Source organism: Crocodylus siamensis, chromosome 6 (genome assembly GCF_052110815.1).
Source record: "Crocodylus siamensis isolate JL-2025a chromosome 6, ASM5211081v1, whole genome shotgun sequence".
Taxonomy (NCBI): Eukaryota; Metazoa; Chordata; order Crocodylia; family Crocodylidae; genus Crocodylus; species Crocodylus siamensis.
The window spans coordinates 2,244,605-2,256,190 of NC_143400.1; the positions used below are offsets into that span (position 1 = coordinate 2,244,605).

General features: G+C 69.0%; 2 protein-coding genes across 2 annotated transcripts; both read left to right on the forward strand.

Moving 5' to 3' along the window:
• The first annotated feature begins 346 nt into the window (after positions 1 to 346).
• On the forward strand, positions 347 to 2,688 carry LOC149860430 (C5a anaphylatoxin chemotactic receptor 1-like). The gene is made up of 2 exons (XM_090053274.1): positions 347 to 547; positions 1,006 to 2,688. Exons 1-2 carry the CDS (start codon positions 347 to 349, stop codon positions 2,092 to 2,094), a joined length of 1,290 nt encoding a protein of 429 aa, XP_089909400.1. The 3' UTR covers positions 2,095 to 2,688.
• DHX34 (DExH-box helicase 34) lies at positions 2,316 to 9,794 on the forward strand. Its single transcript, XM_090051453.1, has 17 exons — positions 2,316 to 2,376; positions 3,215 to 4,443; positions 4,544 to 4,855; positions 4,975 to 5,238; positions 5,319 to 5,421; positions 5,546 to 5,763; positions 5,884 to 6,058; positions 6,142 to 6,335; positions 6,548 to 6,649; positions 6,739 to 6,981; positions 7,214 to 7,381; positions 7,671 to 7,776; positions 8,036 to 8,142; positions 8,230 to 8,487; positions 8,728 to 8,904; positions 8,996 to 9,119; positions 9,414 to 9,794. Exons 1-17 carry the CDS (start codon positions 2,316 to 2,318, stop codon positions 9,548 to 9,550), a joined length of 3,978 nt encoding a protein of 1,325 aa, XP_089907579.1. The 3' UTR covers positions 9,551 to 9,794.
• The last annotated feature ends 1,792 nt before the right edge of the window (positions 9,795 to 11,586 follow it).

Genomic DNA, 11,586 nt, shown 5'->3' on the forward strand with positions numbered 1-11,586 from the left:
AATGTGACCGCAGCTTCTGGCCCAGCCGGGCTCGGTGGAGGATGAGGGGGTTTGGGATCCTGGTCACCTTTCCGGGAAAAGGAGCAATGGGGCAGGCAGGGACGCCGAGTCCAGGCCCCTGACGCCATCTAAACGGGCCCAGGCTAGCATTAGTCCAGCTGCACCTTCCGCGCTGCACTGTACACCTGCTTCTTCTTGCCCCGGCTGGTTTGTGAGTGTGCCAAGGGCCTGGCATGCTGCCTGCAGGGCGGTGAGCGGGAAACGGCTTTGTCCTCCCTCCGGCCCCAGCAATAACCCTCATGCAGGTGTCTCGAGTTCAGTGCCCTCGTACTCGGGCTGTGAGGGCATGCGTGGGCAGGGAGGAAATGCATCGAGGCAATCGAAAAGCTGCTCGTCTAATGGCTGCTCGGGTGTGTCTCAGAGGACGCTTTGGAGCCGCCCCTTCCTCATTCTTTGGGAGCAAAGCCCGTGCCTGGGCTTGGATCCAGAGGCAGCAAGAGGCTGGTTTCCTCCCAGCTTTCGTCGTCTGTTGGGTAGCTCCGGAGGGGTATGTGGGGGGAGTGCGCGTGTGCACGTGTGCGTGTGGGGTGGAGATGCTGCTCGTCCCGACACAGGCAGAGACTCATGGCCGTGGTGCACGGTGCTCTCTGGACACCACACAGCCCCGGGACGGCGGCTGGCAACCTCCCCGTGCACTCCAGTGCTCACCAGCCACGGCACACTTGGGAAGCATGTGCCTGGTTTCTGCCAGCACTGTGCCCCCAGCACAGCCCCCCCAGCAGGAGGCCAGAGTCAGGGCACGGCTTGCTCAACGCGAGGGCTGTGGAGGGAATGGGCACTGTCCTCATGCATGTCGCTGTCTGCACTCGGGGCAGCCCAGGGCCTGGAGCGGCCATGCTGCAGGTTTCCACGGGTCTCCGAGCTGCAGACTCCGAGCTGCAGACGGAAGCTGGTACGTGGTGCCCTGTTTCAGCACGGCAAAGCAAGCCAGGTTTCTCTCCCCAGGGTCGGAGCCGGTGGAGGATGAGCCTCCCTCCGGGTAGCAGCCGTGACAACACCTACCCCGACACCTACCCTGATGACTACCCTGGTGACTACAACTTCACGGTGCCCAACCGGGACAGCTCGGACGCGCTGCCCTACACGCTCACGCCGCTCCACGGCCTGGCCCTGGGCTTCTATGCCCTGGTCTTCATCCTGGGCGTGCTGGGCAACGGGGCCGTCATCTGGGTGACGGGCGTGGAGATGAAGCGCACGGTCAACACCGTCTGGTTCCTCAACTTGGCTGTGGCCGACCTGCTGTGCTGCCTGGCGCTGCCCTTCCTGGCCATGCCCCTCATCCGCGACCACCACTGGGTGCTGGGCGACTTCCCCTGCAAGCTCCTGCCATCCCTCACCATCCTCAACATGTTCGCCAGCGTCTTCGTCCTCACGGCCATCAGCGCCGACCGCTGTGCCCTGGTGACCCTGCCCATCTGGTGCCAAAACCACCGCTCGGCGCGGCTGGCCTGGGGCGTGTGCGGGGCGGCCTGGCTGCTGTCGCTGCTCCTCACCGCGCCGTCCTTCTTCTTCCGCAAGACGCGCATGGACGCCTTCTCTCCCAAGGTGACGTGCGTGCTGGACTACACCGGCGTGCCTGGGCACCAGCACATGGTCGAGGTGGCCATGGCTGCCCTGCGCTTTGCCTGCGGCTTCCTGGCACCCTTCGCAGTGATCTGCACCTGCTACGGGCTGCTCCTTGCCCGGCTCCGCAACAGCCACCACAGGCCGTCGCGCCAGCCCACTCGGGTGGTGCTGCCGGTGGTGGTGGGCTTCTTCGTGTGCTGGCTGCCCTACCATGCGGTGGGACTGGTCCTGGCCACGCACGTGCCCGGTGCAGCTCCGTACAGCCTGGCACATGCCGCCCAGCCGCTCGTGCTTGGCCTGGCCTATGTCAACAGCTGCATCAACCCCCTGCTGTATGTGCTGCTGGCCCGCGGGCTCCGGTGCTCCCTGGGCGCCCGCCTGGCTGGCGCCTTGCAGGAGTCGGAGCCTGGTGCCTCGACACCCTCCAAGTCCACCAGCGACCGGGACACCACGGAGGAGCAGGTATAGCTGGTGGGCACCGGGGAAGGGCTGAGCGCCGGCGCCACGAGTTGGTGTCCCTGGGTGGGTCCCTGGTGCCACTTGGGTGTCAGCCGCTCGCTTGACCCCAATGAGATTGAAGTTGGTTCCTTATTTCTGGTTCCCGGTTCCTTTTTCAAAGCTAATCTAGAGCCAATAAAAACTTGTTACTAATGAACTCCATATCCTAAAGAAAAAGAATTTCATTGGCTATGCGTATGTACGAATTAATATGTAAAATATTCCACATCGAGGACAGAGCCCTAAATGAAAGTAAGATTAGGGTTTATGAGGCAAAATGCTCCTGGGCCACCCCAGATTTCACGGCCATGCCACTGGGGGACTGTCCCAAAGAGCCCTGACCACAGTCTCACTCAGCCCAAAGTGCGGTTTGGCGGTACCAGCCTGCCAAGTACCAGCCCCCACCATCCCCACTGTACTAAATATAATAGCTTGAATAAGGAACTGGCTTCAGGCTGGGATTATGGCTAGAAATCCTGCTTGGGCCACCCATCAGAATATGTCTGGCACCGGGGGACTGTGCTGGACATCTGTGACCAGAGACCTGCCCAGCCCAAAGCGCGATTTGGCTCTGCCACGCTGTCAGCTCGGAGCACCCCCCCCCACCACTTAAGTCCAGTCCCACCCCCTCCCCCTCCCCGCTGCTTTAGGTCCGGCCCCACTGCCCTCCTTCCCCCCACCGCCGCTTCGGGTTGGCCTGGCCTGCATCTTCCCCCTCCCTGTCCCCGCCAGGCGTCTGGGGGGCACCCAGGACAGGCGGCCGCCCATCTCTGAGCTGACAGCAGGCAGGACAAGGCTCGGGTTGGGGATGCCTGGGAGAATCGCCCCGCGCGGTGGCCCAACAAGGACTTCATCTCTAATCCCAGCCCAAAAAACAGTTCCTTATTCGAGCCATTATACTGGATGATGTTACATTACTGGAGTGCGTTGGCTGGGGGCTGTCAGACAGCACCCGGGCACAGCCCAGCCGCCTCTTGGGCTGGGCAAGGCTGGTCAGAGCTGTCCAGGGGAGCGCAGAGGGAAGTCAAGGAGCGGCCTGAACAGGATATCTAAGTATAATCTCAGCCCAAAAGCCAATTCCTCATTCAAGCCGATGCACTCCGTGCGGCGGGAGCGGGGGCCGTCGGCGGGCAGCCTGGCACGGCCCAGCTGCGCGTTGGGCTGGGCAAGACCCTGGCTCGAGGCGCCCGGGAGGGCGCTGCGGCGTGGCGGGGCCCAAGAAGCATTCCCAGCCCCCATCCCAGCCCCTCGTCCAGGCCCCAGTTCAAGCCCAGAGACTTGGCAGAGGGGCCGGGCGCCGTCTGCGGGAGCCAGGCCGGGCCGTGGCCCGAGCAGGTCCCTAGCCGGAGCCCCCCCCGGCCGGGAGCCGTTACACTCGGCTCGGCGGGGCCTGGCAGCCTGGCCGGGCCGGGCCAAACGCGCCCCGCGTCATCGTGCTGCGCCGGGGCCGGCCCGAGCGCTGCCCCCCCCCCCCCCACCGCGCTGGACGCGGGACACCGCCCTCCACGCTCACCGGCACGCGTCCCGCCCCCGCTCACGACCGAGCTCCGCCCCGGGGGCGGGGCCTGGCGCCAGGGGGCGGCGCTTCGCGGCGGCTGCGGCCTGCGCGTGCGCGCGGCCCGGCTCGGGCGCCCTCGGCAGGCCCGGCGCGCGGCGATGGCGTCGGGCGGGGAGCGCCGGGCGCGGGTTCGCGGCCGAGACCCCCCGTCCCGGTCCCGGTCCCGGTCCCGGTCCCCGTCGCCGGAGGGCGGCTGGGACTGGGGCTGCCCCGCGGCGCGGCGCCGGCTGGACGAGCTCTACTTCGGGGCCGGCTCCGAGGACAGCCGCCAGTTCTGGGCCTTCTTCGAGCGGCTGCGGCGCTTCCAGGGCGGCCGGGCCGCGCCCGCGCCCGCGCCCCGCGCCCCCGGCCTGCCGCGCGCCTACGACCCGCGGCACCGCATCAACCTGGCGCTGGGGGCGGGGCCGGAGCCGGGGGGCGGGGCGGCGGTGCCGCGCGTGCGCCTGCGCGAGTTCCGCGCCGCGCTGCTGCGCTACCTGGACTTCGCGCAGAAGCGGAGCTTCGCCCGCCTGGCGCGGCTGCAGCGGGAGCGGGCCGCGCTGCCCATCGCGCGCTACCGCCGCCGGCTGCTGCGCGCCGTGGCCGAGCACCAGGTGGTGGTGGTGGCGGGCGACACGGGCTGCGGCAAGTCCACGCAGGCGCCGCAGTACCTGCTGGCCGCCGGCTACCGCCGCGTGGCCTGCACGCAGCCCCGCCGCCTCGCCTGCGTGGCGCTGGCTCAGCGCGTGGCCTTCGAGAGCCTGCAGCAGTACGGGCCTGAGGTGAGGGCCGCGCCGCGCCGCGCCTCACCTCGCCTCACCTTACCTCACCCCGCCTCACCCCGCCTCGCCTCACCGCCCTCCTCCCGCCCGCCCGCGCCAGGTCGGCTACCAGATCCGCTTCGAGAGCCGCCGGTCGCCGGCCACCCGCGTCGTCTTCCTGACCGAGGGGCTGCTGCTGCGGCAGGCGCAGCGCGAGCCCACGCTGCCGGCCTACCAGGTGCTGATCGCCGACGAGGTGCACGAGCGCCACCTGCACGGCGACTTCCTGCTGGGCGTGCTGCGCCGCCTCCTGCCCGCGCGCCCCGACCTCAAGCTCATCCTCATGTCGGCCACCATCAACATCCGCCTCTTCTCCAGCTACTTCGGGGGCGCCCCCGTGGTCCAGGTGCCCGGGCGGCTCTTCCCCATCACGGTGAGGGCGGTCCGCCTGGCTCCCCCGTGCGGCGGGCTCTCTCTGGGGCGGCTGGTCGCGCAGGGGCTCCTCTCCTGGTCCCCAGGCGCACCCGCCAGGCGTGGCTGCTGTCCCCGCAGGTCATTTACGAGCCCATCCCCAGGGAGGAGGCAGCGGGGGCTGGCGGGAAGCAGGAGCGCCTGGACCCCCGGCCCTACCTGCGGGTGCTGCAGGCCATCGACCACAAGTACCCCCCCGAGGAGCGCGGCGACCTGCTGGTCTTCCTCAGCGGTGTGGCTGAGATCGGGGCGGTGCTGGAGGCCGCGCAGGCCTACGCCGCCCACACGCAGCGCTGGGTGGTGCTGCCTCTGCACAGCACCCTCTCCATCGCCGAGCAGGACAAGGTGAGGGCCCAGGGGGGCCTGGAGGGGCGGGTGGCTGCGCTGGAGGGGCTGTGCTGAGGCTGCCCCTGGCCCCCCCGCAGGTCTTTGACCTGCCACCTCCGGGCGTCCGCAAGTGCATCCTCTCCACCAACGTTGCCGAGACCTCAGTCACCATCGATGGCGTGCGCTTTGTGCTGGACTCCGGTGAGACGTTCCCCGGGAGCGTGGGGGGGACCATGCCCCGGGGCTGCCAGCCGCATGACTGGGCTCAGCCCGTGCGTGCCCCGATGGCCGTCACCCCCTAATCCTTCTCCCCTCTGGCCCCCAGGGAAGGTGAAGGAGATGAGCTACGATCCCCAGGCCAAGCTGCAGCGGCTGCAGGAGTTCTGGATCAGCCGGGCCAGCGCGGAGCAGCGCAAGGGGCGCGCGGGCCGCACGGGGCCCGGCGTGTGCTACCGGCTCTACGCCGAGTCCGACTACGATGCCTTCGCCCCCTACCCCGTGCCTGAGATCCAGCGCGTGGCCCTCGATGCCCTGGTGCTCCAGGTAGGGGACGCAGGGGATCACCCCCAAACGGGAGGGAACCCGTGCCGGGGTCTCCGTTGCGCCTGGGCCGAGCGCAGCAGTTCCCAGGACGCCCCTCGAGCTGTTTCTGCCCCCGCCCAGATGAAGAGCATGTGTCTGGGCGACCCCCGGAGCTTCCCCTTCCTGGAGCCCCCGCCACCGTCCAGCCTGGAGACGGCCGTGCGCTACCTGCGGGAGCAGGGGGCCCTCGATGATGCCGAGGACCTGACGCCCATCGGGAGCTTGCTGGCCCAGCTGCCCGTGGACGTGGTGGTCGGTGAGACGCTGGGCGAGCGCAGAGGCCGGGGGTGGGGACTCGAGCTGCTCCTTGCCCCGCTTTGATGCCCTTCTGCCCCGCAGGGAAGATGCTGGTCCTCGGGGTGCTGTTCTGCCTGGTGGAGCCGGTGCTCACAGCCGCGGCGCTGCTGAGCGTGCAGTCCCCGTTCCTGCGCCCCGCACATGCCAACCCCGACTGTGCTACAGCCCGCCGGCCCCTTGAGAGCCCCCACGGTGACCCCCTCACGCTGCTCAACACCTTCAACCAGTGGGTGCAGGTGGGCCCAGCTGCCTGCTCCAGGAGGCCAGGGGGTGGGCACATGCTTGGGGCAGTTGCCCCTAGGGGCTTGGCGCCGGGGGAGGCGGGGCAGAGAGGTTTTGCACCCTTGGGGCGCTTCTGCCAGGGAGGTCTGTGTGGCCTGTGGGGTGGGGGGCGTTCTGGGGGGACCGGGACCCCCCAGCACTGAGGCTGCGCTGTTCCCGGGGGCAGGTGAAGTCAGAGCGGACCAGCAACTCGCGGAAGTGGTGCCGGCGCCGGGGCCTGGAGGAGCATCGGCTCTACGAGGCGGCCAACCTGCGGCGGCAGTTCCAGGTGGGCGCGGACGGGGCCAGGCTCGGGCTGGGGGCTGTCAGGAGAGGGGAGCCAGGCTGTAGCATCCCCCGGTCCCGTCTCACCCCCAGGACCTGCTCCGGGACCACAGGCTGGTGAAGGGGGCATCTGCCTCGGCCAGCGACAGCTACACGCGACAGAGCCGGCACCGGGAGCGCCGGGAGCTGCACCGGCTGTGGCGGCGACACGAACAGACGGAGGGCCGGCAGCGCAAGGCGCTCAAGCTGCAGGACGGGGAGGCTGCGTCCTCCAGCGAGGACGAGGGCGCGGGCGCCCGCGGGAATGGAGACGGGGCACGCAGCGTCGACATCCAGGTGCGTGGGTGGATTGGACGGGAGGGCGTCTGGATGCGTGGCCCCTCTCCCATTTTGGGCGGGTGGGGGTCCAGCAGGATGTTGTCAGGATGCCCAGGGTCCAGAGTCAGGACGCCCGGGTTCAGTACCTGTCCCTGCCCTCTCCACATTTGGTGGGGCCTGGGTTCTGCAGGGGCAGCTGTGAGCACCCCCCTGCCAGCGTCCCCCCGTCTCTGAGCCCCTCTCTGCGCAGGATGTCAAGTTCAAGCTGCGTCACAATGTGGACGAGCTCCAGGCCGTGTCCGGCGCGGCCCTGTCCCCGCAGCAGCTCGTCCTGCTCAAGCTTGTTCTGTGCCGGGGCCTCTACCCCCAGCTGGCCGTGCCCGACTCCTTCAACAGCTGCCGTAAGGACTCTGACCAGGTAACGCCTTCCCCCCGCCCCCCGCCGTGCTGCAGCTCCTTGGGGCGAGAGCCGGGGCGCCCGGCTTCTCCCCAGCTCGTGGGCGCAGGGTCTAAGGGGTTAGAGCAGGCGGGCTGGGAGCCAGGACTCCCGTGTCCTGTTCTTGGCATTGGGAGAGGAGTAGGTCCTAGTGGTTAGAGCAAGGAGCGGTGAGCGCCAGGACGCCTGGGGTGTCTCCTGGCTCTGGGAGCCATAGCGGGGAGGTGGTTTGTAGACCCTGCCCCTAACCCCCAGCCTGGCCCCACGGCAGATCTTCCACACCAGGAGCAAGCAGGGGGTTGTCCTGCACCCGACTTCGGTCTTTGCTACCAGCCCCGAGCTGCTGCTGCCCAAAGAGGAGCGTGGCAAGAGCCAAGGTGGGTGTGTGGGGGCGGGGAGCCCCTCCGCCCAGCCTCGGGGGGCACCGGCGGTCCGGGCTCGCTGTCCCGGGCGCTGCAGACCCCGTGCACGGAGGAGCTGCTTCTCCTGTGCAACGAGGCCAGCGCGATGCAGGGTCCCGACCAGGGGCCGTGGCTGGAGATTTGACCCCCGGCCTCTTCTGAGCGGGGGGGGCTCAGCTGTGGGGCTCCCAGGTGGCCCTGGCAGGGCTGAGCTGAGCCCCCGGACTTCCCGCAGAGTCCAAGGAGGGGCTGAGCAGCCGCCACCAGCTCTTGGCCTTCGTGTCGCTGCTGGAGACCAACAAGCCCTACCTGGTGAACTGCGTGCGGGTCCCGGCGCTGCAGGTGGGTGCTGCCCCCCGCCCCGAGTACCACCGCCCCCCACCCCCCGCACCTCCCTCCCAGGCTGACCGCAGCACTGGCTGCCCCCAGGCCCTGCTGCTCTTCTCCCGCAGCTTGGACACGAGCGCCGACTGCACGCGCCTGGTGGCAGACGCCTGGCTGGAGCTGCGTGTGCCCAACAGCGAGGCCGCCCTGCGCCTGCTCTCTGCGGCCCTGCAGCTCCGCGCCGCCTGGGAACGGCTGCTGAACCAGCAGCTGGAGGGCAGGGCTGGGGTGCCGGAGCCGAGGCTGGACGCCCGGGAGGTGACGGCGCTGACCCGGGGGCTGCTGGAATTCATGCAGCCAGAGGCAAGCGAATTTTCCCCTTGTAGCCTAGCTCAGCCCCGCGTCCCACCCTACCCACCAGCTCTCTAGGCTGCTCTGGGAGCTGGAGCAGGGGGCTGGAAGGGGCTGAGCGTGACTCCCCATGGCTCTGCTGGCCCACAGCTTGCTCCCCAACAGGGGATGTGGTCCCAGCTCCCCTGCCGCTCCCCTGCCTGGGGGGTGGCACAGGAGGGGGAGCCCTGACCCCCTTCTCCACCCCCGCAGGTGCAATACAGCCTGCACCGGCTATCGGCACTGGAGAAGCAGAGCCTGTACGTGGGGCCCCAGACCGTGGCAGCCGCGCCGGGGCTCCCGGGGCTCTTCCAAGGAGCGGAGATGACGCCCGACGAGGTGAAAGGCGGGTACCGGGTGACCGACTACCTGACCTACAACTGCCTTGCTGTGAGTACAGGCATCCCTGGGTCCCCATCCCCACCTCCTGTCCCCCTTCGGCCCCGGTCTCACCAGCCCCTCTCCGGCCTTGTCTGGGCAGAGCGACACTGACCTGTACAGCGAGTGCCTGCGCAGCTTCTGGACCTGCCCGCACTGCGACCTCCACATGCCCTTCACCCCGCTGGAGCGCGTGAGCCACGAGAGCAGCTGCCGGCCTCCTGCGGGTGCGTCCGTGGGTCGCTCGGGCTGGTCACGTTTCCACATGGGAGCGGGGTGTAAACCGGCAAAATCCCTGGGGAGTCTGTGTGCAAAATACCCTGGTTTTAATTGCATTTGCATTTAGGGAGTCGTACCAAGCTCCCGTCCCCTACCCCCGAGACCCAGCCCACGGAGCTTGGCTTGTGTAGCCTGGGATGGTGGAGGGGTTTGCTTCCAAGTTGCACCACTGCAGGGATTGTCGCCAGGTCCCTGGGGTGTCAGGCTGCCCTGACGCCCCGACTCTGCCGTCTCTGCTCCAGAGCCGCCCCCAGAGGAGCCTGCGGAGAGTTTGTCCAAAACCAGCGCACTGCAGAGGCCGTATCACTGTGACGCCTGCCAGCGGGACTTCGTGTTCACGTCCACGGAGATCCTGCGGCACAGGAAGCAGCACCAGTGACCCCAGGCGGCCTTGGTGCCCCTCCCTGGGACCCTGCAAGGCCCCTAGCAGGGGGTCCTGCTTGCATGAACTGGCCAGGATGGGGTCTGGGGCAGCCATGGGGTCCCAGCCTTGCAGCACTGCTACCTCAGAGACTCTTGGGTTCGTTAGTTTTGCTAGTTCGTTAACGGACACACGGCTGGCTGGGTGCCCCCGCCCCAGCCAGATGCATTTGTGCCGGTGTCAATAAACATCAGGCCAATGAGCGGAGCCCCCCTGAGATGCACTGAAGCGGGGCAGGGGAGCCAGGCCCGGCTGGGCGAGCAGGGCACGAGTGGCCCGACCCCTCTGGCTCTGGGCTCTGGCTCCAGCGGGGCCAGGTGATGCTGGGGCGGGCATGCACGCGCTTGTGCTGGAGCAGGCGGCCCGGCCTGGCCCCCGCGCCTTCCCCCCGCGCCGCGTGGCCGTGGCAGCAGCCGCCGGGCGGCAGCATTGCTCCGTGCGTTTGCAGGCGAGACCGTGTCCAGCCCTGCCGGGCTCCGCGGTGCGTGGGGCGGGGAGCCTGGGCGCCGGCACGCGCTCTCCGCTCCGTGGGGGAAGGGGCCCTGGGACCCCCGCGGGGCTGAAGCCCACTTGTGACTCCAGCTGTCGAGTCTGACAGATCTCTGCTCCTGGCCTGGCAGATGCTGGCATGTGGGGGGGCCGCTGTGCACAAGAAGGTGCTGGGTGGGGGGAGCAGCTCGCAGCAGCTGGGTCAAGGCAGCTCCATCATCTGGCCCCGGTGCCCCTCCCTGAGCCAGGACCACCCTCTGCCCTTCCCTCAACACCCGCCCCCCCCCCCACGGGAGCGGGTTTACAGGCAGGACCCGACGCAGCGCCAGCACCTTTGGAGAGGGCGCGGGGCCAGTCGTGGGTGCCTGGGCTGGGGTGGTAGCGAGCCATCCAGCTGCTCCCCGGAGCTTGTTTGCAAAAGGTCTTTAATGGGGGGCGGGGGGCTGCAATGCCGACGTGGGGTTAGCCCCAGAGCCCGGGGGCCTTAGGCGGAGAGGGGCGAGCCGTCGTGCGCTGCGTGCTGGAGGGCCGCGAGCATGGTACTTGGGTGGAAATGGGGTCCCTCGGAAATGTCGCCGGCGTGGTGGGCCGCGCAGTGAGATGACGGAAGGATCTTGCAGCCCGTTCCCAGGGCGGTGGGGGTGACCCCCGCCTCATGACGGACTCCCGCGGGGCACCCCTCACCCCCGTCCCGGGGCAGTTCAGAGGGGGCACGAGTGGGGTCCAGGCTTTGCTGTGCACGCGCGGCATGCCAGCGCTGACCCGTGCCTCTGTCCCCTGGGCAAACGCTCTGGGCTGTGGCCCCATCGTGGGAGGCTGCCGGGACGGGGGTGGGACAGCCTGGCAGGGCCCGGGCGTGCTCAGACCCGTGCTCTTGGGGCCAGCCCGAGCCGTCGTGGTGGGACGGCTGCCGTGAGAGGGCAGGCGCCGGCAGCTCTTGCCACGGGGCGGTGCTGTTGCCACGAGAACCAGCCCCGTCGGCTCGCCTGGCGCGGGCTCCAGCTACCCCGAGCAGGGCAGGAGGGGAGAGGGTGGCGGTGCCCTGCCTGCTCTCGTGGGGCGCGGGGGTCACAGCCGGGCTCCGGCCCCGGGATGAGGGCGATTCATTCAATCAGGGAAGGCGCAGCTCTCCCTGGCCTGCCAGCGCTGGTTGCAGGCGTGCGGGCACGCGCATGCGGGGGATGCCTGTGTGCCTCCCACGGGAAGAAGTTGTATTCCTGTGCAACCCCGGAGTCCTGCTGTGCCCTCAGTGGGGGCTAGTGTTGACCTGGGGCGGAGGCTGCTCTGGGCTGGGGTGCAGGGGGCGTCTGTGCTGCCCCTTTCAGCCTCGCCAGGCGTGCCCGGTGCGGCTGATCCAGGCTGGGGTGCAGCCCTCGGCTCGTCCTGGCTCTCAGTCTGCAGCTCAGCTTGCCTCTGCGCGGTGCCTGGTGAGAGCGTCCCAGGAGCTCAGCAGGGTGCCTGTTGGCAGCGGGAGCCCTGGGATCTGGTCCCTCACGGGCCTCTAG

Bases quoted from the DNA above. Each gene is read 5' to 3' on its own strand.
- LOC149860430 (XM_090053274.1), top strand. From the start codon at position 347: ATGCGTGGGCAGGGAGGAAATGCATCGAGGCAATCGAAAAGCTGCTCG. The intron at 548-1,005 runs GTATGTGGGGGG...TTCTCTCCCCAG, and splicing joins TGTTGGGTAGCTCCGGAGGG to GGTCGGAGCCGGTGGAGGAT.
- DHX34 (XM_090051453.1), top strand. From the start codon at position 2,316: ATGCGTATGTACGAATTAATATGTAAAATATTCCACATCGAGGACAGA. The intron at 4,444-4,543 runs GTGAGGGCCGCG...CGCCCGCGCCAG, and splicing joins TGCAGCAGTACGGGCCTGAG to GTCGGCTACCAGATCCGCTT. The intron at 7,777-8,035 runs GTGGGTGTGTGG...GACTTCCCGCAG, and splicing joins GGAGCGTGGCAAGAGCCAAG to AGTCCAAGGAGGGGCTGAGC.